Source organism: Balaenoptera borealis, assembly GCF_965194805.1.
Source record: "Balaenoptera borealis genome assembly, chromosome: 5".
NCBI lineage: Eukaryota > Metazoa > Chordata > Mammalia > Artiodactyla > Balaenopteridae > Balaenoptera > Balaenoptera borealis.
The window spans coordinates 6,529,153-6,554,119 of record NC_138862.1 but is presented as its reverse complement, the minus strand read 5'-3'; the positions used below and the strand labels follow the sequence as shown (position 1 = coordinate 6,554,119).

Below are 24,967 nucleotides of genomic sequence, written 5' to 3'. Positions count from 1 at the left end.
CTATCTATATACACAAAACACTTGACACTAGAGTATGTTATTTACATGAATACAAACTACACCCTCTTCATCACTGCACTGAAGTATGCAAACTCATCGCTCTCAGCCTCCCTGAAACTTCTTAACTTCACAGGTTCCATCACACACTACAGTTAGTCTTAGCTTTAGATGCCTCTTGCTCTTTAATATTTTTCAATCTCCATTTACCAGGACAATCTTAATTCAGCAAGTTATCTAAATTCTCCATGCTCCAGAGTTATTATCAGTAAAATGGACATAATAATAATAATAGTACTTATCGCATAAAAGATATGAAGACTAAACTGGTTCATAAATAAATGTAAAGCATTTAGAAAAACTTCCTGATAAGAAATAGCTTGGTAACTTGGTAGCTGTTCTTAGCTGCTATTATTACTTATCACATTCCTTTCAACCACCCTTTTCTTTCCTCTTCTCAAACTATTATCACCAACAGCTTATAAACGTGCTAGCCTCTGCCTTTCTTAAGCCCATAGCCAATACAATACCCCCAATTCCATTATAAGAAGTGAAATCTCTATTAAAAACAGCTATGGCCAAGGCGGCCTGTTACATGAGCAAAACTAAATGTACTCAACCAACAGTACACAGAGAAAAGACTAATGGAGGATGCAGGGGGTGGAGAGAAAACAGGTGGCAAAGAAAAGTTTCATGGGGGGAAAAGAATGTATGCTATAAAAAAAGGACAGTGAGAAAAATCAGTGAACCAAGGTTAAATGTTTTGAATTACCTTTCATAAAATTGTTTGGTTTTCCTTTTGTTTTCTTGTCATCATCTGAATCCAGATCAGTTTCAGATACATGATCTGAAAAGCACTGGGACTCAGCAGTAGGTTCACACTTCACGTTCCCTGAACTCGGGTTTATTTCCATTTTATGACATCTACCGTCTTCTCCACCTTCTGCTTCAGATTCAGAGTCCTCTGAATCACTGAAGATTTTTGCTTTTTTAAGGAAAGCAGCATTCTTGCGACCTGTGTTGTATCTCCTACCACCATATTTTCTTGGTTCCGAATTTGCTTCCTCCTCTTCCTCTGAGATGCTTTCTGCCTTAGGTTTCTGCGAAGATGTTGATGGGCCAGCAGTTCTGTTACGTCCATTATCTGAATCATGACTTTTAGAGTCTTCCTCAGAAGACTCTATCTTAAGAAATTTTGTTTTAGAAGTTGCTGCAGTTTGGGACTTGTAACCATTAGCATGCCAATTTTTCCGGGCTACCCGCAAATCACTTTCTGACTCTGAATCTCCATTTTCAGTATTCTGGGCAGCATGAGAACTGGACAATGGTGATGGTTGATTTTGATCTTTTAGCTCCTCTTCTTCAAGTTCTGACTTTAAGCTCTGGTCATCCTCAGAATTATGTAGTAACTTTTTTCTAGCTACAGCAGAAGCATTGCGGTGAGGCAGCTTACGGCCAGAGCAGACACTCTCGGAGCTAGAATTCTCCTCTACGTCACTCATTAACTTTATCTTATTGGCAGCCACAGCAGCACACTTTCGTAGCACTTTTCGGTTACTTCCAGCTCTGGCGTTTAGACTTTCACCAGTCTCCAAAGAATTGTTATCAGAGTCACTTAAATAGACTCTCTTTCTAGTGGCTCTTCTGCCACATCCATTTTCTAAAGAAACTGGACCTAAAAATAAAGTAACAGTAAAATTAGAAAGGTCTTCCTTATTTCAACATTTTTAAATGACTTCATTTTAGTACTGATGTTCCTTATTTTTTTAATGCCAAAACAAGTTTACCTTTCTAAATTTAAAAAGTTTAAAGGACAGAACAGAACAGAGAGTCCAGAAATAAACCCATGCATATATGGTCAGTTAATTTACGACAAAGGAGCCAAGAATATAAAAATGGGAAGGGACAGTCTTTTCAATAAATGGTGTTGGGAAACTAGACAGCCACATGCAAAAGAATGAAACTAGACTACTATCTTATACCATACACAAAAATTAACTCAAAGTGGATTAAAGAATATAAGACCTGAAATCATAATACTAGAAGAAAACACGGGTAGAAGAATCCTTGACATCATTCTTGGCAATGATTTTTTAGATCCGACTCCAAAAGCAAAAGCAACGAAAGCAAAAATAAAGCAAGGCTACATCAAACTAAAAAGCAACGGAAATCATCAACAAAGTGAAATGGCAACCTACTGAATGGGAGAAGATACTTGCAAATCATATACCTAATCAGGGGTTAATACCCAGAACTCATACAACTCAATACAAAAAAACAAACAATCCAATTTAAAAATGGGCAGAGAATCTGAAGAGGCATTTTTCCATAGGACACATACAGATGTCCAACAAGCACATGAAAAGATGCTCAACATCACTGATCATTAGGGAAATGCAAATCAAAACCACAGTGAGATATCATTTCACACCTATTAGAATAGCTATCATCAGAAAGACAAGAAATAACAAGTGTTGGTGAGGATCTGAAGGAGAGGGAGCCCCTGTGCACTGTTGGTGAGAAAGTTAATTGGTATAGCCACTATAGAAAACAGTATAGAGGTTCCTCAAAAAATTACAAATAGAAATATTACATGACCCAACAATTCCACTTCTGGCTATTTATCCAAAGAACACAAAAACATGAATGTGAAAGCATATGTGCACCACCATGCTCACTGCAGCATTATTCACAATAGCCAAGATATGGAAACAACCTAAGTGTTCACTGATGGATGAATGGATAAAGAAGATACACACACACACACACACGAATACTATTCAGCCATAAAAAAGAATGGACTCTTGCCATTTGCGACAACACAGATGGACCTTGAGGGCATTATGCTAAGTGAAGTAAGTCAGACAGAGAAAGACAAATACCCTATGATCTCACTTATATGTGGAATCTACAAAAACAAAACAAAGAACAAGCTCGTAGATACAGAGAACAGACTGGTGGTTGCCCGAGGGGAGGGTGCATAGGGAGTGAGTGAAATGGGTGAATGGAGTCAAAAGGTACAAACTTCCAGTTATAAAATAAATAAGTTATGAAGATATAATGTACAGCATGGCAAGTATAGTTAATAATGCTGTACTGCATATGTGAAAGTTGCTAAGACTAAATCTTAAAAGTCCTCATCACAAGAAAAAAAAAATTTTTGTGACTATGTATGGTGACGCACAGTAACTAAACATATTGTGGTAATCATTCTGTAAAGTACACAAATGTCGAATCATTACATTGTACACCTGAAATTAATATGTTATATGTCAATTATACCTCAAGAAAAAAAAAAAGCCTAAAGGACATGTAATCATGTGCAGATGCGTTAAGTCAATAAACCATCCAGGACTTGCCTGGTGGTGCAGTGGTTAAGAATCCACCTGCCAATGCAGGCAACACGGGTTCAAGCCCTGGTCCGGGAAGATCCCACATGCCGCGGAGCAACTAAGCCCGTGCGCCACAACTACCAAGCCTGCGCTCTAGAGCCCGTGTGCCGCAACTGCTGAGCCCAAGCGCCGCATCTACTGAAGCCTGCACGCTCTAGAGCCCATGCTCCCTGCAACAAGAGAAGCCACTGCAATGAGATGCCCGCGCACCGCAACAAAGAGTAGCCCCCGCTCACCGCAACTAGAGAAAGCCCGCGCGCAGCAACGAAGACCCAATGCAGCCAAAGAATAAATAAAAATTTACAGTAAAAAAAAAAAATTTTTTTAAGTAAATAAATAAATAAACCATCCAATATTTAGCTTTTGAATTCTCTTGATATACATTTCTCCAAAGTACCACTGAGCCTCTTCTCACCAGTTTTTCTTTTAGTGGCTCTGGTTCTGGTCACCCTGCTCCTGGCCAACCCACTACGTAAGGAGGATTCACGAGCTCTTGAACTCTCTTTGCTTTCCTCTGAACTATTTGAAGCTGAAGATGATGAAGAGGTACCTAAGGAATCTTCCATTTCACTTTCTAAGAAAAATGAAGCATCAACAGTTCATTACATATATTCTCCTATCTTTACACACAAGCAGTTATTTTGTAACAACAGACTAAAAGCAGATTCTTAAAACAGAAGAGGAGAGTATATTTTTAAAAACTGTTCCAAAGAATAGCTGATAACATTTTGGTATTAAAAGGTACATAATCAGCATTTGAAATCAAATTTGTTCTCTTATTTCTGAAAGTAACATGTTAATACTGGTTTGGATTCAGAAAATACAGTTTATATATTTTATAAACAAGCTTTCCTTAAAAATTTAATTAGCTCCACTATCTTCTTCCTTCTGTTATGAGACAGGTATTTCCTATAGAAAAGACAATCGTTTCAAGTCCAGTATTTCAGTAGGCTTTCAGGTCTCTTTCTAGTAGCCCTTCCTAACAGCATAGTTGTACCATACAGGCTTCCAAGTCAAGAAAGAGCATTTCAACACACACACACACAAAAAAAGGTAGAAAAGGTGTGAGATGAATAATTTAAATAGTACAGGTCATTTCCCCCCACCATAATACTTAATGAGTATATGCACAAGTATAAGCACAAGATAGGAAACCAAATTTCCTGTTCCTTCATCCAGGCTCAGTTCTTGCATGCCTATCACAAAATAAATATTTCACCAGAATGAGTGGGAACGTATTGTTGAAAGACAAAATTTTGCTCCATATTACAACCCAACTCCACGTCAAAGAACAGAGTGGCTGTTAGAGGGGTATCAGTCACCAAATCGTGTTTCTTCCTTTGAAATTGCTCTGCAGTTTGCCCACTCTGCCTGCTCCTACTGTATCCCACTTCCCATCATGTTGACTATGTTTCCAGATTCTTCTCCTTCCCCACATATCACTGCCAAACTGATTAATCTTCCTGAAACACAATTCGTCATGTGATTCCTTCACAACAAGGGACCCTATTAAGTAATCCAAACTTTTCTGCAAGGCTTGCCAGTCTCTAAAATGTGGCTGCATTTTACCTGTTTGATCCTACTATTTTAAATCACAACAGTAATCATTATACCATCATCACAAGTCACCAAAACCACTCAGAGCAATATGCAAGTATGTACACACCATGGCCTCATTCGCACAATGCTAACAAAGGGTCAGTGTCAGCTATAGTTATACCACCAAATAGTAATAAAATAAACAGTTTAGAATTTACTAGGTCATCAGCTTTAAACTTACATGATTACCAAGTCCTTTTTTTAATTTAAATTTTTAAATGTCAAATTTTGCACAAAAAGTGGTACTTATATCACATTATTTAAAACCTGAAGGATTCAAGTTTGCTTAAAATGTGGCTGCACCACTTGCAAAGAACAGTATTTATCAAATATAATCTAATTATTCCATGTGTTACTTACGTCTCTTCTGTTAAATTTAAGTTCCTTGAATGTCAAGGCCATGTCTTACTTCTTTATTCTTTCCTCTAAACCCATAGTAACTACCAATGTTACAAACGTGAGTGCTCAACAGGTGAATATATAACATTCCATTTCTCACCAGATAATGTAGAACCATTTGTTAGAGTGACAGGTGTATTTCTTCTCATTCTTTCTGATGATGCCGCTGAATCTGAAGAATCACCCGAAGTAACACCTGAAGAGACACTAGCACTTGTCTTGCGGCTTGCAGAATAAGCTGCCCTACTTGAGGTAGACTGGACAGGAGAACCTACCAACTCAGGAATTACTTTTGCCTGAGATTTTAAGCGCTTCTGCTTGATATTTCTGGTCAAAGATAGGAAAAATAAAACAATATTTAACAAAACAGAGGATGCCTAAATAAAGTGTATTATTACTTAACCTGAGAATAACTTTATGATCAAGACATTAAAATATTCATTATTAACATCTTATTCTAGCATGGATTACTATTCTCTTTAAATTTGACATCATTTTATTCCAAATTTGAGTAATGAACAAATGATCCAAGTAACAGAATTACAGAAAATCATGCTGAATACCTTAGATTCTTTGGATTAAATGCTAAGGGGAGCCAACATTTATGTAATACAGGCATTCATTCATATTACAAATTTTTTTAAAGTTATATCTGCTGTAGAGCTTGTGATGTGATTTGATTTTGATTGATTAATTGATTGATTGATTTTTGGCTGCACCACGGCTTGCGGGATTCTCAGTTCCCTGACCAGGGATTGAACCCAGGCCACGCCAGTGAAAGCCTGGAATCCTAACCACTTGGCCACCAAGGAACTGCCCATATTACAAATATGAGTCTCAATGTGACAACATTCCCTCTAGGCTCCTATTTATATATTCCTAAAGACAGTATAAAATTAGGAGAAATTGACAAAACCTGAAGAGAAAGAACAGCGAGGCAAAAAAGAGAACAAGCTAGTTTTTTTCTGAGACCAATCTGTTTACATCTAAGTGCCAATTCACCAAAATTGGCCCCTGAGCCATGGATTATGGTGAAAAACAGTGGAAGTTTAAGATAAGACAATCTTTGGGTTTAAATTACAGATCTGAGTAATATTCATGTTTTTTAAAGATAATCCTTTAAAACAAAAGGATTTGGTTTTGCTTTCCTGTAAAACAAAAAGATAAAGGAGCTTTTAGGAGTATCTAAGACATCTGAGCTTAAAGATAACCACAATTAATCAACTATACTTCAATTTTTAAAAAACACAATTCTTTTAAGCAGTTATTGTTTATCATAATCAAGAAAATTCAAGTTTCCAAATGTAAATAGACCATGTTTAAAGACAAGTAGTCTTTCAGTTTCCATGTGTTAAATCCAATCTGTCAGCTACAAATGGGAGGGGGACAAATGACTGTAAAACGTTAACATCTTGGTTTCCTCCTTTTATTAAAAAATAAAAAATAAAAAAATTTTAAAAAGAAAACTCAAACTTGTTATGTCAAAATTTTAACTTCCACTAATATCAGCTGGAGGGTAATACAAAAAGAAATAATTATATGCTTATATACTTATCATAAACTTGATTTTTAACAGTAGACAAGGTGATAGTAGCTCAAGAGTGAAAACTTTCCCTTTTTATCCTATCCTTTACGAAGAAAAAAATGCAGAAGGCCTCAGAGACCTTTGGGAGACCATTAAACATACCAACATATGGGAGCCCCAAAGGAGACGAAAGGAGCAAAACAAAGTATCTGAAGAAATAATGGCTGAAAACCACCCAAATCTGATGAAAAACATTATACATCCACAAAGCTGGACAAATTTCAATAGGGATAAACTGAAAGAAATCCACACCTACAGTCATTTGCAAGATGAAGACAAAAAGAAAATCTTGAAAGCACCAAGAGAAAACTCCATATGCACAAGGAAGGGAACCTCAGTAAGATTAATAGCTGACTTCTCATCAGAAACACTGGGGGTCAGCAGGCAGTAAGATGACATATTCAAAGTGCTAAAAGAAAAACACTGCCAACTAAACTAGTCTTAAATAATAAAACTAGTCTTACATAATAAAAGTGAAATTAAAGACATTCCCAGATAAACAAAGATTAAGGGAATTCACTGCTCGCATGTCTGCCTTACAAGAAATATTAAAGGACTTCAGGTTGAAAAGAAATGACACCAGAGGGTAACTCAAATCTATAAAAAGAAATAAAGACCACGGGGAAAGGTAATTACATAAGTAAATATAAATAACAGTATAAATAATTTGTTTATTCTTATCTGATTTAAAAGACAACTTCATAAAACAACATATAAAGATATAAACTGTATGACAGTAACAGCACAAATAAGAAGGGGAAGGGAGCTAAACTAGAACAAAATTCTTATATCTATGGGAATTAAATAGTATTAACCTGAAGTGGATTGTTTTCAATTGAGATGCATGGTGTAATCCCAAGAACAACCATGAGGAAATCCATCAAGGGTATAGTGCACATTCAAAATGTACATGACGGGTTTCCCTGGTGGCGCAGTGGTTGAGAATCCGCCTGCCAATGCAGGGGACATGGGTTCGAACCCTGGTCCGGGAAGATCCCCCATGCCACGGAGCAACTAAGCCCGTGCGCCACAACTACTGAGCCTGTGCTCTAGAGCCCACGAACCACGACTACTGAGCCTGCGTGCTGCAACTACTGAAGCCCACGCGCCTAGAGCCCGTGCTCCGCAACAAGAGAAGCCACCACAGTGAGAAGCCCACGCACCACAACGAAGAGCAGCTCCCACTCGCCACACTAGAGAAAGCCCGTGTGCAGCAACAAAGACCCCACACAGCCAAAAATAAATAAATAAAATAAATTTATTAAAAAAAAAAAAAAAGTACGTGAAAACAAACTAAACACTGAAAAACTCAATTTCCACATTTCAACACTTTAAAATATCTATAAATTTGATATTAATGTAAGCTACATAGTCATAAATGGCAAAATATAAATTAATATTAATTTACTATAAAGAGAATAAATCCTGCATTTTACATTTCTTCTCTACAACTAATCCCCAGTGAAAATAGAGTGCATTACATCTAACTGGCATTTTCCCTTACACGATCAAATGCTCAATAGCCATACACAGTAATCACTTTACCCTCTGCATTTAAAAAAAAAATTCTTATGCAAAAGACAAGTAATATTTTGAATAATCCTTAGTAAGATTTAGTTGATGCTTTTCATTAAATGCTTACAAATGTATATAATTAAAAATTAATGCAACAGCTCTATATGCAGAGAATGCTTTCAATCCATAAAAAACAATGACTATTCTTTTCTGAATATACTGTACTCTAAAATGATTAAGAATTTTTAGCTTAATAAAATCAAAGTATCACAACCTGAAATTTTTAAAAACTGCACACAAAGACTGCAATAACCAATTTACCTGATACTTTTGTTAGCCTGATTGACACGGTTACAATTTTGCCGTCTCTTGAACCTCTGGCTTCTTCGAAGTTTTTCACTGAATTTTTGACCAATCTTAAAATCAGAAGAGATTTTCTTCATTTTTTCTTCAAATAAGGCAGACAATCTCAACGTCATACTGTAAATCTGCAAGGACATGAAAGCAAAACTAGTACTATAAAATATCTTTTAAAATATTTTTACAAGTAAAATTATAGTCATTGAGGCTACTTGTAATCTATTATATCACTGTTATAGATAAATGACTGTTCCTTACTTTATTTCCCATCCCTTCCCTGCAAGGACAGTGGAAGTATCAAATATACACTTCTCCGATGAAAAGAGAGTAATTTTAAATCAATCAACCCTAGGGTTGTATCTAGGGTTTATGTCTGTATGTCAATGGTTCTCAACTGGTTTTTTCCACATCTACGTGTACAAATCCCCAAAATGCCTCCTTCTCCTAAAGTTAGAGAGGAAGTTGGCTGGTTTTAAGGTTGCTATTTAGGCAGCAGAAAAGCAGTGTCTCCTTGGCAAGGGAACAAAATCACTTCTACACTAGTCTCTACTTGAAATCTAACTGCCTCTGATGCCACTTAGATTATTATTGGGAAAAAAACGATTGCTTATATCCAAAAGAAGACATTATGCCCTATAACTTTATATAAGAAAGATTGTGTTCTAATAACTTTTATAATTAAATAACATCAAATCTTCAAAAGAACAGCAATGTGACGTTAAGTGCCACTATAAATAACTTTCTGGCACAGCTATGTATTCACAGGAAGTACCTTTACTCAGCCACAATCATTCCTGAAAAGTAAAAATCTAATATTCAAAAGCTAAATATCAATCATTCTGGTGCATGGTAGAGGAGGGTGAAGAGACTAACACTGGGGAACCTTTAAAAAGTATGTAAAATGTATGAATTTCCCATATTCATATATATATATATATATATATATATATATATATATATACACACACACACATACATATATACACACACATATACACACATACATATACAGGTATCCCCACTTTCAAAAACGCTACTTTCTGCCACTTCACTTTTACAAAAGACCTACTTTATTAGTACTTGTTTTCGCTAACTGAAAAAAAAATCCAAAGAAGATTTTCACTTTTATGAAAAAAGGTGAAAACAGAGTTCAGCATTTGTTTGCAGCAAGCTGTTACAGAGGTAGTGCATACCCCAAAACAGCAAGAGTAGCACCGCCAAGCTCCTTCCCCAGCAACTACACTCAGCATCTCAGCATCAGGTCGCCACAGTTTTTTGTTTGTTGTTTGTTTTTGTTTTTTTAGCAACGTCCCAACCAGAGAGATACATTTATTATGGTTGCTGAGCTTGCATTGACACGTTATCACCCAAAGTCCATCAACACCATTAGGGTTCATTCTCGGTGTTGAATATTCTATGGGCTTTGACAAAAGTATAATGACAACAGATTTTCCCTTTCGGCACTTTGAATGTGTCATTCGACAGCCTTCTGGTAGGCAAAGTTCTGGCAGAGAAATCAGCTGATAGCTTTAAGGGGTATCCATTACGTTATGACTCTTTGTTTTTCTCTTGCTGTCTTTAGAATTCTCTCTTTATGCTTAGCTTTTACCATTTTAATTATGATGTGTCTTGGTGTACATCTCTTTGTGACTCATTTTGTTTAGGCAGGTCGCCACAGTTTTGAACTGTATCTGTGAGCATCTGTGCCTTATCTTGATCTATTCCGTGCATCTGTTATCAAGATGTGTCCTAAGGTAGCTGGTTCTTCACCTAGAAATGGGGTACTTTCAAATACAGGAGGAAACCTATATACATATACATATAATAAGTATATGTGAAATCTGTAATCCCTCTTTATCTTTGAAGTGATCTTTAACAGTTATTTCCAGTATTTTGTATATATATTAAATTTATTCTTTTCCCTCGAACCTGAACTCTAGCATAAGTCACCAATTTTAACAAGAGTGATTTTTTTTCCTCAATCATATTAAGTTTGAAAGCTCTGATAATCTTGAGTACCACCACTTTCATCTGAAAAATTCAATAATACATTTGAATTAAAAATAAAATTGTTTAACAAAAATGAGTGCTAAAATTATTAGTTCCTCAACATGAAAAAGGGCATGTGTGAAAAACCCACAGTTATCATTATACACAGTGGTAAACGACTGAAAATCTTTCCCCCTTAGATCAGGAATGATACAAGGATGCCTGGTTTCACCACTGTTATCCAACACTGTACTTTAAATTCTACCAGAGCAATTAAACAAGAAATAAAAATAATTCAAATTGGAAAGGTAGAAGTAAAACTATCTCTATTTGCAGATGAAATGATCCTATATATAGAAGCAATCAAAGGTTCTACAAGAAAGCTATTAGTGCTAATAAATTAATCCAACAAAATTACAGAGTATGAGATCAACACATGAGAATGTGCTCTGTTTCTATACACCAACAATGAACAAGCAAAAAAGGAAATTAAGAAAGCAACTGCATCTCAAATAGCATCTAAAACAATAAAATATGTGGGAATAAATTTAACCAAGGAGCGGCAAGACTCTCCACTGAAAATTACAGAACGTTGCTGGAAGAAATTAAACCTAAATAAATGGAAAGACATCTGGCATTAAGGGATAGAAAAACAGTAGTCAGGATGTCAGTACTGCCCAAAGGAATCTACACCTTCAATTCAATCCCTACCAAAACAGACATAGAAAAAGTCAATCCTCAAATTCATAATGAATTGCACCCCCTGAATTGCCGAAACAATCCTGAAAGAGAACAAAGTAAGAGGACTCAAATTTCCTTTATTGCCAAACTTACTACTAAAGCTACAGTAAACATAGTACTGACACAGAGACAGACACTCATATGTATAAACCAATGGAACAGAACTGAGTTCAGAAATAAACCCATATATCTATGGCCAACTGATTTTCAAAAAGGGTGCCAGGCCATTTAATAGGGAAAGAATAGTCACTTCAACAGATGGTGCTGGGACAACTGGATTTCTACATGCAAAAGAATAAACTGGACCTCTACCTTACACCATATACAAATATTAACTCAAAATGGATCAATAGCTTAAATAAGAACTAAACCATAAAACTCTTAGAAGAACACATGAGGTGAATCTTCATGACACTGAATTTGGCAATGGATTTTTTTAAACTATTTTGAACACCATTTCCAAACATTTGCCTCTATAAATTACTCCTTAATATACATGTTTTGTGCAAGTAGTCTTTTCCACAGTTAATATTGACTGTCTATAAAAAATAATTATTAAAATTAGAATTAATGGGTCAAATGGCACTTAAGCTTCTGACACATATTTTTCAAGTTGCTCCATAATAGTGTTGGGCATCTTACAGGCTGTGTGACCCTAAGTAGCAATGGGTTCTTAAACATGAAACCAAAAGCACAAGAAACCAAAGAAACAAAAGTAGATTAATTGGACTTCATCAAAATTAAAAAGTTTTGTGCATCAAAGGACATTATCAAAAGTGAAAAGACAACCTACAGAGAAAATAACTGGAAAACATTCATCTGATTAGGACTTAATATCCAGAATATATTTAAAAATTCTTACAACTCAACAACAAAAGGACAAAAATCCAATTAAAAATTGGGCAAAGCACTTGAATAGATATTTTTCCAAAGAAAATATACAAGTGGTCAATAAGCACATGAAAAGATACTCAACATCATTAGTGTACTGACTATATTTTCTTATTTTCTGTATCCTTGATGCTCTGGCATTTGGAGCCTTTATCCTGGAGAGACTACCCCATCCCAGGGCTAGTTCCCAGAGATAGCAAGTGGCTTTTTTTTGCAGGTGTACCTCTGATACAGAAAACAATCAATCCAGAGATCAAATACCTAACAGTCTTCTTTATCAAACTCTCATACACCAAGCCAATATTCCCCCTACCCAAATCACCCCAGGGCCAGGAATCAGACATCTAGAGACCACCCCTACAGATCAAAACTCCAATTACTACAAACTAGCCAATCCTAGACTGTTTACCCTGCCCTGCCTTGCCATCCTGTGAAAACCCCAATCTAGGCTCTGCCATACTCTTCCCTTCCCTCCCCTCCCCTCTGCCTACTCATCAACCTTGTATCACACACTTCTGTTTCTAGGGATCTGTGAGTATAAACTTCTTCCTTCATGACAATTCATGTCTGCATGTCTTACTATATCTGATTAAAACAAATTCTAGATATAATTTTTTCATAAGTCATAACATAAATACAAATCAAAACTACAAGGAGATAACACTTCACATTCACTACGATGGCTACAATTTTTTTTTAAAACACAGAAAATAACAAATTTTGGCAAGTATGTGGAGAAACTAGAATCCTCGTACATTGCCAGTGGGAATACAAAATGGTGCAGCCATTATGGAATACAGTTTGGTGGTTCCTGAAAAAGCTGAACATAGAATTACTCTATGAACCAGAAATTCCACTCTTAGATATATACCCAAGAAAACTGAGGACAAGAACTCTTACAAATACTTGTATTCCCATTAATCACAATAACCAAAAAGTGTTAACAACTCCATCAACACTTGTCCATCAAAAGATGACTGACCAAAATGTCATATACCCATACAATGAAATATTATTCAGCCAAAAAAAAGGAATGAAGTTCCAATACAGGCCACATGGATGAACCTTTAAGATACTATGCTAAGTGAAAGATGCCAGACACAAAAGACAAACATTGTGTGATTCAATTTGTATGAAATATCTAGAATAGGCAAATTCAGAGAGATACAAAGTAAATTAGAGTTACCAAGGGCTGAGGGAAGGGGAGAATGTGGAGTTATTTGCTTACTGGTGACAGAGTTGCTGTTTGGGATGATGGAAGAGTTCTGGAAATAGACAGCAGTGATGGCTGAGCAACACTGTGAATGTAATTAATGCCACTGAACTATATACTTAAAAATGGTTAAAATGATAAATTTTATGTTTTATATATATATATATATATATATATATATATATATATATATATATATATATATATATATATATATGTAACCACAATTTTGAAAATTTGGTAATACACCAAAACCCACTAAATTGTGCACTTTAAATGCATGAGTTGTACGATGTATCCTCAAACATATATTTTAAACAAAAGGGAAAAAGAATGAAATTTATTTTCTGTCTGCAAAGAAAGTCTCACAAATGGTGACTACTGACAATAACACAAGCTTGGAAAAATGTTAGACTTGTATGTTAAACTGATCCAATAAGCAATTTGGATACTGAATGCAATGAAAAGGTTCTCAGATTAAGAGAAGAATTAATAATGCAGGCAGAGTCTGATAATAAGTAATGAGGGGGAAGTGAAATTAAGACAAAATGGTTAATTAGCAGTGATAGTCACTGATGATAGAGAAAGTGCTGTAACATCAAGCAAGGGCTTTATTTTAAAGTCTTACTCTCAAATTATTGCTGTTTTTTTTTTTTTTAAATTACCCAGCACACTGGCTACAAACGTTTATGATTATTCACTGAGAGTATGTGTACCCTTTTGTGTATTTATTATGTTTCAACAAGTTTTGAAAAGTTATCCAACATAGAACATTTGAACAAAAATTTAGGAATGTCCACTCTACTTGGGTTCTTCACTAAGTTCCCAATCCACCTTTCAAGATTCCCATATGTAAGAAAACAGATTTTTCTCACTCTATACATCAAATACAAATTTGTTCATTTTTCACTGGTGTCCTCACTCGCACCAATCCTCTTTTGCTTATGAAACTTTAGGGAAGCGGAACAGTGTCACAAGGAAATGTCTCCTAAGCAGATGCCTGGGCAGTGGCACTCTATGCTCAACAGTGGTCTTACTCTACTCACTGATCTTTTATGCTCCCACCTCTACCAAACACTAGAAAATTACCATCTACACAGATCACACATACTCTTTTTTTTTATATAAACCACTTTTAAAATTACCTTTGATCTTTTATTTGGTGTATATGCTTTTGCATTGCTAAATATCAACCGGATGTCTTTGCAAAATTCCAAAGGGCTGTCATAATTTCCCGCTTCTAAAGTTTCCCTTACTGTTCCAAAATCCATTGGAGTATCTATAATATCTCGGTAATCCTAGGTTTTAAAAACAATAATTAGTTCAAAGATTCGATTCCTGTTTTTAGAAATGTAAGTGCATCAAATCTCTAAAATATTCAAAATGACAGAAGAAAAAAAGGTTACAAGGATCTTAAGAATCATCAATAATTTTTAAAAAGACATCCAAATACATGGACAAGAAATATAACAAAATGATATACTTGGTAGCAAGATATGGAATTGTTTTTATTTCCTTCTTTATACCCTTCTATAATTTCTAAGCTTCCTACAGTAAATTTGTGCTTTCTAATCTTTTTTTTTTTTAAGGTCATTTTCCATTTCCCTATTAGAAAGTAAAGACAGACACTTTTAACCAATTCATAGTTTTCCTGGGGCTGGGCCTACTAATCCTCCAATTATATTATGTAACACTGGTTAACTAAGTCTTAACCCGAGTTACAAGGGTGTCTATTAATTCAAGAAAACTGTGTAAAACACTCTTCCACAGCTGAATTAGTGGTCAGAGACAAAGTTAACAGGAAGCCTAGTCATCTTACTTTTTGGTTGCTAGGGGTTTTTTTTTCTTTTTTTTTTTTTTTGGCCACGCCACGTGGCTTGCAGGATCTCAGTTCCCCGACCAGGGATTGAACCCGGGTCACGGCAATGAAAAACCCAGAATCCTAACCACTAGGCCACCAGGGAATTCTAGACACTTTACTTTTTAATTTGAATACCTCTACCCCAATCTCCTCTACACCAACAAGAAAAGCCTCAAACATTCAAATAATGACAACTTACTGGATATTCAACCAAATCAACAGGTTGTCTAAATGGTTCAGAATCTTCACATTGAAATATTAAGTTCACTAGTTCCTTACACTGTTTCTTCCAGTTGCTTTCAACATAATTGGTTGCTTTGATGCTCCTTGTTTTCCAATCATGAACCTAAAAATACATTCATAATATTAAAAGTTTTTTCAATCTTGGAAAAGTCACACTAATGGTATGGTATAGTAGAATGGTAAGAATGCAACTGAGCTATTGTCTTCTGTATTATGTCATAATATGTCATTACATGATTTTCTATCTACTTGGGGAAAAAATCCACTTTTTTAAAAAACCCAATGTCACATCTGTTACTCTAAAAACATTTTCATTCCACCACTTATCTCCTAAGTTTAGAAAATGTTTTCACAGGATATGAAGTATCACACTGGATAATGTAGTAGGCAGAATAATGCTCCCAAAGATGTGTACATCTTACTCCCAAGAACCTGTGACTATGGCAAAAGGGACTCTGCAGATATGACTAAAAGAGTAGATAGACTTTGAGATGGGGAGATAGTCCTGGATTATCAGGGTGGGCCCAATGTAATCACAAAGGTCTTCATACAAGGGAGGCGGAAGAGTCAGAGGCAGACTGGAAGATGCTATGCTGCTGACTTGAAGATGCAAGAAGGGGGCCATGAGGCTCCAGAAGCTGGAAAATGGAAGGAAATGAATTCTACCCTAGAGTTTCCAGAAAGGAACACAGCTATGCTGACACCTTGACTTTAGTCCAGTGAGACCCATGTCAAACTTCTAATCTACAGAACTACAAGATATTTTTATTGCTTAAGGCACTAGATTTATAATTTGCTACAGCAATCATGACAAATACTAAACAGATACTAAATACTTAGAAGTCTGTTTAGAAATGAAATTATATGAAATGGTAATAATTCAAGTCTTAACTTTTCATTGTTATTTGAGGCAGCATATTATGAAAATTGATGTGATAAAAAGCTTAAATTTAAGCAGCATTTGAATGAAATATAAGATAACACTATTAAGCATTTTCCAATTAATAAACTTTACTTTTAATTAACATATTACATTAGAGCTTCAAGAACTGCCGATGACACCACAATTTTAACTACCCAATATCCAAAGCTTATTTCCCACTTTGTTCTCCCTATCCTCCCAACAAATCCTCATTTTTAAAAAAGGTTCAGTCACAAAATCCTAGTTAATTTTCCCATTAAAAGGTCTCATCTTCTTTCCTTCCTCTCTACTGCAAGCCAACACTATTTTTTTTTTTCTTTTTTAATGGCCACGCCACTGTGTGCTTGTGGGATCTTAGTTCCCTGACCAGGGACTGAACCCGAGCCCTCGGCAGTGAAAGTGCGGAGTCCTAACCACCGGACCGCAAGGGAATTCCCAGCCAGCACTATTCTTGACTAAGTTTCCCACCTTTTCTCTGAGATTCTTGCAATGAACTCCTAACTTTAATACAAATCTATCTAACTTTAATCAAAATCTATCTGTTTTGGCTATGGAGTTGACTCTCTACTGTAAATTTAAAAGAAATCTTTGGTTTACAACATCACCATCATCTGCTCCCAACATAACAGCCAGACACAAGCACTTTGCTCACTCCAAAATTCAACCCCTACGCCAGTCAGGCCAGTGCTCTCAGTAGCCCACTGACATGCCACACTTTCCTACTTTTTTGGCTTGAATCATAATAACCCTTACTTTTCGAGTGTCCTCTTCTTACTCTATCTCATTCTGAGGACACAGTCCAAATCCCAACCCTTCTGCTAAACCTTACCTAGCCATCCACCTTACAGTGGTTTCTCCCATTTCTCTTATAAAATATTCAATATCAGTATCAATGTAACTTTTCAAAGACAACACCTAAAATCTTACGTTGATTTTAAAACACAGAGTAAATAAACAACTAAGGTTAATCACACAGATTAACTTACTCTCCTTCTTCCAGAAGATGTTTTAGGAAGATCACTATCATCCTAGGAATAAAAATCAGAGCACTTTAAGTGTTAATATTTTCATTAGATATGCAATAATCTTAGCATATCAAAGACATTAGGTTTACGAGGGTTATAACTTGTTAACAAAATCTCAAAATACAGACTATCAGATGGTCTTTGTGGCACTCACCCTCCAAGAAACCAACCCTTATTCTTAATAACCCTTTACATTCCCTAACGTAAACATGCACTAAATCCAAAATATAGCTATAAAAACTTGCCTTGTGCATGTCCACAGAAGACATGCCCAAGGAGCTTTAAATTTGTGTTTTTACCTCTTCCATAAAACTCAGAAAGAGTCTCCCACAGATTCCTACATTTTGTATGCTACACATTTTCTTATTCCCTAAATCACATATTAGCATCCCCATTTTTATTCCAATGAAAATCAGTGAACTACAATAATAGTTTGTGTAGAAACTGACACCACACTGTTTTTAAAAAATATCCCTCCTGCAACTCCATACAACAACCTGATTTTCTATGAAGTGAAATTACACAACATCAGTGATATCTGCCTTTACTTACACTTCGACACCATCTTGAGTGAAGGATTTTAGGGTACTTACAGCATGGTAAAGTTCATTAATTTTTAATTACAATTAAATCCAACTCTCAGATACTGGTTTTTTTTTTTTTTTTTGGCTGTGCCACATGGCTTGTAGGATTTCAGTTCTCCAATCAGGGATTGAACCCAGGCCACGGCAGTGAAAGCACCGAGTCCTAACCACTGGACTGCCAGGGAATTCCCTCAGATGCTGATTTTACCAAAAACATATCCAAGGTACTTCTTATAATACACCTTTCTCTATCTCAAATTTGGAAAGAGAACATATTCCACACCTAAGTTAATTCACTTAGACATAACTTGTTTATTTAATATCAATTATTGGCTATTACCTCATTGATGATCTAGATAATTTTAAAATGTAGTTTTATCAAGTGCCCTATTTTCATAGTCATTGGAATATAGCAAGAATTGATTTAGGTAACCAACGTTTTCTACTTCACTCTTCATTCTAAGTTATCATTTGCAATTAATAAAAATCATTATAAAATTGACAAACTTCATACCAAATCCCCGGCATTTTGCTCATCATTTTCAGAAGTGTTAGAAAGTTCTGAGATATTTGTACAGTCTTGACTCCTAAAAGACAATTTTTTAATTTAACAGTATGCAAATGTAGTCCCCAAACATTCAAACCACAGGTTAAGATACAAACAGTTCCCCAACTATGCAAACAGTTCCCCAACTATGCATACCTAATTTCAAGCAGTAGAATATCAGGTTTTTACTCTATCCTCTGTGGAAACAACTGACCATACTAGAACAATGAAAGTGAATTTTTTTTTCAATTTAAGTGTGTACAGAAATCAAGCTGGTAATCCAGAAATACTATATGTATAGCCTCAATTGGATGAATACACGGATGAGTTTTTCTAAGTTATCACCACTAGTAATATTTGTACAGTAAGTACCAGGAAAATGGTTGATTTGAGATAAAAAAGAATAGAAGCAAAAAAGGAAGTAGAAACTAAAATAAATTCTGTCTTAACCTCACTGTAAACACAGCAGAAGAAAGAATCGTAAAATAGGGGTATCTAGACACAACGGAGATGAAAACGGGTATGTGACCTTCCTGAAGTAGAAAGAAGAAAATCTGGGAGGAGAGGCAATAAGTCTGAGTCCTCCAGACAGCGGACAGATTCAGCCCAGGAGAGTGAAACAGCTGGAATCAGTTATTCCCCAGTTTGTAGCCAGATACTGAAAATGATGTCAGAGTTTATAAATTATCTTCTCCAGTATATAATTCTTTCAAAGAATTTTTACAACTGGGGAAAGGCATACAAGATCATATAGCAAAATCATTCATTTTAAAGGAAAGAGGCTGAGTAACGTGTGCAAAGTCACCCAGAAAGTTCACTAGAACAGATTAGGTTAGAACCTGGATCTCAATTTGCAGGTCAGTTTTCATCCTACTAGTCCAAATCGATTTCCAAATGCAAGAAAAGTGTGGAATATTCACAGGATACAATCCAAAACAGATTAAAACTCAATCTAATCATGAGAAAATATCAGACGAGCCAAATTAATTACACGCTACAAAATAAGTGTCCAGCACTCATAAAAAATGATGAAGTGATAAAAGAAAGGAAAGACTAGAGAACAGATTAAAAGAGACTAAGAAAACAAAACAGTGAATGCAGTGGGAATTCTGGATTGGATCCTGAAACAGAAAAAGACATTGATATAAAAACTGATGAAATCCAGATGAATTCTACAGTTTAGTCAATAGTACTGTACCAAGGATAATTTCTTAACACTTCATAAGGACACCACAGTTGTGTAAAATGTTAACCTAAGGGGAACACAGGTGAAGGGTATATGTATACATAGGGCAACTCTCCGTAGTATAAAATTATTTCAAAATTTAAAAAATAGAAAAAATTGAACTATTCAATTTCTCATTCCTTTACCTAAATTACAATCACAAAAGAAGAAATGTAAAGAAATGTCATTTAATGTAACACATTAAAAGGGTATAATTCAGAGAGCACAAATTAAGAACTGGATAGTTTTAAGAGCACAATATGCAAAGTCACTTTTCCACAGCATCTATAATATGAGGTCACTTACTTGATAAATTTCAAAAGCTGGTCAGTTATCTTCTTAGCTGATCTTGCAATTACACTCTCAGGTTCATTAAATGTTCTGGCATTATGTTCTATACATCTGACTTCCCACACTAATGCAGATAGCCTCCTTCAAAGTAAAAAATAGGCAATTTAGGGCTTAAAAAATGAAAAGACAGAAACCAAGTAAAAAAATCCAGCATGTTAAGCCAGCATGATATATTAATTAAACCATAAGTGCAAAGTTATAATGAATAACTTTCTAATACTGTCAACTTGATCACAGTCATAAGCAATTATATTGGAAGCTGAACTGCAGAGAATACATTTAAGGACTGAAAGTCGTAACAGATCACTTAATCACATCCAGAAAACCAAAAGAGCAACCCTCCCTTTTCACACTGCCTATAGGTATATTTGAAGCTATTGAGACTCAATGAAGAAAATGTGTTAAATACCATCAATTCTAAGAAAGTCAATCTGACTATAAACTCACAAACTGGTTTCTGAACGAATGCACTGCAGAGGTAAATTAACATCAACAATGTGAACTCAAGAAGTCAGTTTTTTGTAAAGACAATTTCCCAAAGCAGCTGAATCATACAGAATACCATCACCTGCTTTAAAAAAAAAAAAAAAAAAATCACTGAGAATGGGAAATTTTATAGTTTTCAAAGCTCTAGAAGCCAGAGATAAAAAGTTGATGACTCTGGGGATTTTATCTTTCAAAGGCCAAAGTCATTATTAACTAAATTTTATATTTAAATGGAGCAGCTTTTGCAAGAAAAACAGACTACTAAAGACTGAGGAATGAAACGTGGTACTTCTCCTTATCCAGGTTCTATCCACACCTACCCACAGGCATCTAACACACTGTCTTACACACAGGACCAAAAAATGACTATAACAAAAGAAGAGAATGAAACAGATAATAATGTTAATCAGCCCCCACTCCACCACTGTCACAATCAGCCACCACTACCTCTGTTAACTCTACCTGGTTAAATGGCCAAATATCTTTTCAAATTTTTTTTTAAAGTAGGTTTCTACTGACCTGTAAAATCGATTAACAAGTCTCATTCGAATTGTGTACAGATCAGTTGGATAGGCCACTACAGTACAGTACTTTGGATATGTACACAGATCAACTGGACCTGCAAAAGCTGCTGCTATATCTGTAATGGCAGAAGGAAGAATTTTCATCAAGAATTCATTACCTCTAAGTGATATTTCTCTACAAATCATTCATAAAACAGAGCTACAATTAGCACTACAGGCTTACCCAAAAAGTAATAAATACAAATTGTAATAAAGAACATAACCACAATTATGCTACTGTTTTAAAATACTTTTGTGGAAAAGAAATCTTGAACATGAAACTTGTCACTGTAAAAAAAACTTACCAAGATTCAAAAGTTGATCTATACCACTAATAATTCGTTCACATTCTTCATCTCTCGATTTCTGACCCCATTCACCATCTTGGGGTTTGTAGAGCAATTTCTCTAGCTCATCTGAAGTGACAGAAATACTAGCTCCTAATTCTTCAGGTGGATCAACTATGATTCCATCAAAAAAGAAAAGAAAACAAAAAATCAAACCAAACTAAATATACACTATATTTAAATTCAGTTGTCCAAGTTCATATACAAGATACTAATCAAAGGAAAAATAAGTTACTTTATAGCAGAAAAACCTGGCAGACACCACCTAAATTAAATAATTAAAGTTAATATTCCCAGTAACAGGACAAACTGCTATCACGTGCCTCCTGATATGATGCACTGAGAAAGCCACAACATCACTTCTCTGACACTCTTGCCAAATATGCAAACTCTGGACTTAATCATGAGGAAACATCAGACAAATGCAAACTGAGAGAAATTCTACAAAGTAAGTGGCCAGTGCTCTTCAAAAGTGTCATCGTCATGAAAGATAATGGAAAGATTCACGGATTCCAGACTAAAGGAGACTAAGAAGACATGGCAATGAAATCCAATGTGTGAAAGAACATTAAGACCATGTCAAAATTTGAAAAAGGTCTATAAGATTAGAATTGTATCAATGGTATTTCCTGATTTTGATAAATGCACTGTACTTGGGTTAAGAAAAACATTTGAGAAAACTGGGTGTTCAGAAATTTTTCATACTCTTTTTGTAATATTCTTAAGTTTGAAATTATTTCAAAATGAAATGTTTAAAAAGTGCAGTAAAAATTGATAATGGAAGAGTGTGCACATTTTTAAAAAGAACAAGAGGCAATGTAAATATTCAGAGAATAGTTTCTTGAAAACTATTTTTTAAAAAAGAAAAATGTCAACTGAAAGAAGACAAACGTATCAATCTAACAATCTGATAGGTAAAACGATATTTTAATATTTTAAATTATTATTTAAAATATTATTATTTTAATATACCTTTCCGAGACTGATAATGCAAATGAGCTTTTCTTCATATGCCTCCAAATTTATTTTTCTGCCTGTTCATGTCTTTTGACAACTCTTCTAAAGACTTATTGGCCTCATTAACATGTAAAATCTCTTTATGTAAGTGCTTTCATTGATTTGGTATCGTTTACAAAGCGGCAGCTATAACTAGCAGTTAAAAGCACTGGTTGGTGCCAGATGGCTTAGGCTAGAATCCAAACTCCTAACCTTTCTAGAGGTGTGTGACTTAGCTAAGTTACTGAAAACGCTCTGAGCCTGAGTTCCTTCATCTGTAAAATTAATAATAGAGCATCACCTCAGAGTAAGATTAAATTAATGGATACATATGAAGTTCTTAGCAGCAGAGTAAGACCTCAAAAAAATGTTGGTTTTCACTTATCTATATATGCTTTATGCAATGCAAAATGTCATTTCATATTGCTAAGTATTATTTGTTAAGATACTAAGCTCAAAAGAAAACTTAATAAAGGAGTCACTGGTGACTTTCAAGAGTGTAGTTATTTAAAACAAATTTTTTTGAAAAAAACTCCTTAGTGGGAAGCAGCTGCATAGCACAGGGAGATCAGCTCGGTGCTTTGTGACCACCTAGAGGGGTGGCATAGGGAGGGTGGGAGGGAGACGCAAGAGGGAGGAGATATGGGGATATATGTATCTGTATAGCTGATTCACTTTATTATAAAGCAGAAACTAACACACCATTGTAAAGCAATTATACTCCAATAAAGATGTTAAAAAAAAAAAAGGAGAAAAAAAAAAAAAACTCCTTATTTCCAAAGTAAAGTAAGGCAACAGTTGATGGAGATATGTCAGAGAATAAAACACAAAGGAAAAAGGGCTTGATCCTTAAGGCAGACACAAGAAGAAAACACAGAGCAAAGATTTCATGTGTCAAAAATGGTGGATGTGGAAGGACACAAGTTCTTGCATGTTTTTATGTTGAATCAACACTAATATAAAAGAAAGCTTGATAGTGGAGAGATGGGAGGCAACAGATATATAGGGTACCCCTTCAAAAAGTTTAACAAGAGTGAAGTAATTCAGTAGCAAAATGTTCAAGAAAACGAAATGAAAGCTGTTTTAAGGTACAAGACACAAATCCAAACTTGAATGGAGATAGGAAGGAGGAAACTAAAATTGATGGAGGGAATGAACTAAGTGTAAATACCAGGTCCAAGAGAAGTTCAAAGGAGTGGGACAGCAAGCACTGGAGAAGAGATGGCCTTTGGAACAGAGGCCTCTACCTCTCAGACAAGTTGAGGTAATGCGAAAGACAGACGCAAGCCAGGTTAGAGCTCTTCTCTGAAGAAAGAACAAGGGTAAAGGAATAAGGATGAGGAAAGGGAAATGGAGGCTATGTGAAGGAGATCAAGAAGAGACTAAAGCACAGTTACATGAGAAATGACAGTTGGTGACTAAGATACAGCGGGCAACAAGCTGGAAACAAGATACGAATTAAGGAGCCAGATACACATAATTCTGTTCACTTGTTTTAGTAAAGCTCACAGTTACCATAATTTAAAAATGTTTCTCAAAGACCACAAATGTGCTCTATGTGCATTAGTAAGATAAAAACTTGAAAATATATTTTCATTGTTTAAAAATTACATACCATTATCAGGTATTGGTTCCATGTCCCAAGGGCTAAGTTTTTCAATTTCAGTATTGTCCCACCTGTTAAAACCAAAAAAAGTCTGGTTAGCCTTTCATAAAGACAATTGATAGCATGTAAAAAATAGATAACTAATGAGAACACTGTGTATAACACAGGGAGCTCTACTCAGTGCTCTGTGGTGACCTACATGGGAAGGAAATCCAAAAAAGAGGGGATATATGTGTATGTATAGTTGATTCACTTTGCTGTACAGCAGAAACTAACACAACATTGTAAAGCAACTATACTCCAATAAAAAAAAAAACAAAAAACAAAAAAACCTGTGGCTAATACTAGGCACCCACTACAAGAGTAAACAAAAAGATAGAAAATGCAAAAATTAACCTCACTGTAGCAGTAAGTTTAAATATTAACAGTATGGTTATTTTCAAATAGATTATAACAAACAAGTGTAAAAATGTATGGTGGATTCAAGGACAAAACCAGAAATCCTGTGTGGCCTGCACCCAGGGTAAGTG

At 35.3% G+C, this 24,967-nt stretch overlaps 1 protein-coding gene and 1 long non-coding RNA gene across 5 annotated transcripts in view; one reads left to right on the top strand and one right to left on the bottom strand.

Moving 5' to 3' along the window:
• LOC309629643 overlaps nt 1-24,967 on the top strand; it is a 545,666-nt gene that overhangs the window by 197,034 nt on the left and 323,665 nt on the right. The gene's annotated exons all lie outside the window — the stretch shown is intronic.
• The window catches only part of BRWD1 (bromodomain and WD repeat domain containing 1), a 127,554-nt gene that overhangs the window by 14,373 nt on the left and 88,214 nt on the right, over nt 1-24,967 (bottom strand). For all 4 annotated transcript variants that reach the window (XM_082393799.1, XM_082393797.1, XM_082393798.1 and 1 more), the window contains 12 exons: nt 24,447-24,508; nt 21,794-21,949; nt 21,445-21,565; nt 20,395-20,520; nt 18,831-18,903; nt 17,694-17,735; nt 15,742-15,888; nt 14,827-14,979; nt 8,809-8,975; nt 5,488-5,714; nt 3,805-3,963; nt 770-1,672 (listed from right to left, as the gene is read on the bottom strand). In XM_082393799.1, coding sequence (XP_082249925.1) covers nt 770-1,672; nt 3,805-3,963; nt 5,488-5,714; nt 8,809-8,975; nt 14,827-14,979; nt 15,742-15,888; nt 17,694-17,735; nt 18,831-18,903; nt 20,395-20,520; nt 21,445-21,565; nt 21,794-21,949; nt 24,447-24,508 — 2,336 coding nt within the window. The remainder of the gene's footprint in view (nt 1-769; nt 1,673-3,804; nt 3,964-5,487; nt 5,715-8,808; nt 8,976-14,826; nt 14,980-15,741; nt 15,889-17,693; nt 17,736-18,830; nt 18,904-20,394; nt 20,521-21,444; nt 21,566-21,793; nt 21,950-24,446; nt 24,509-24,967) is intronic.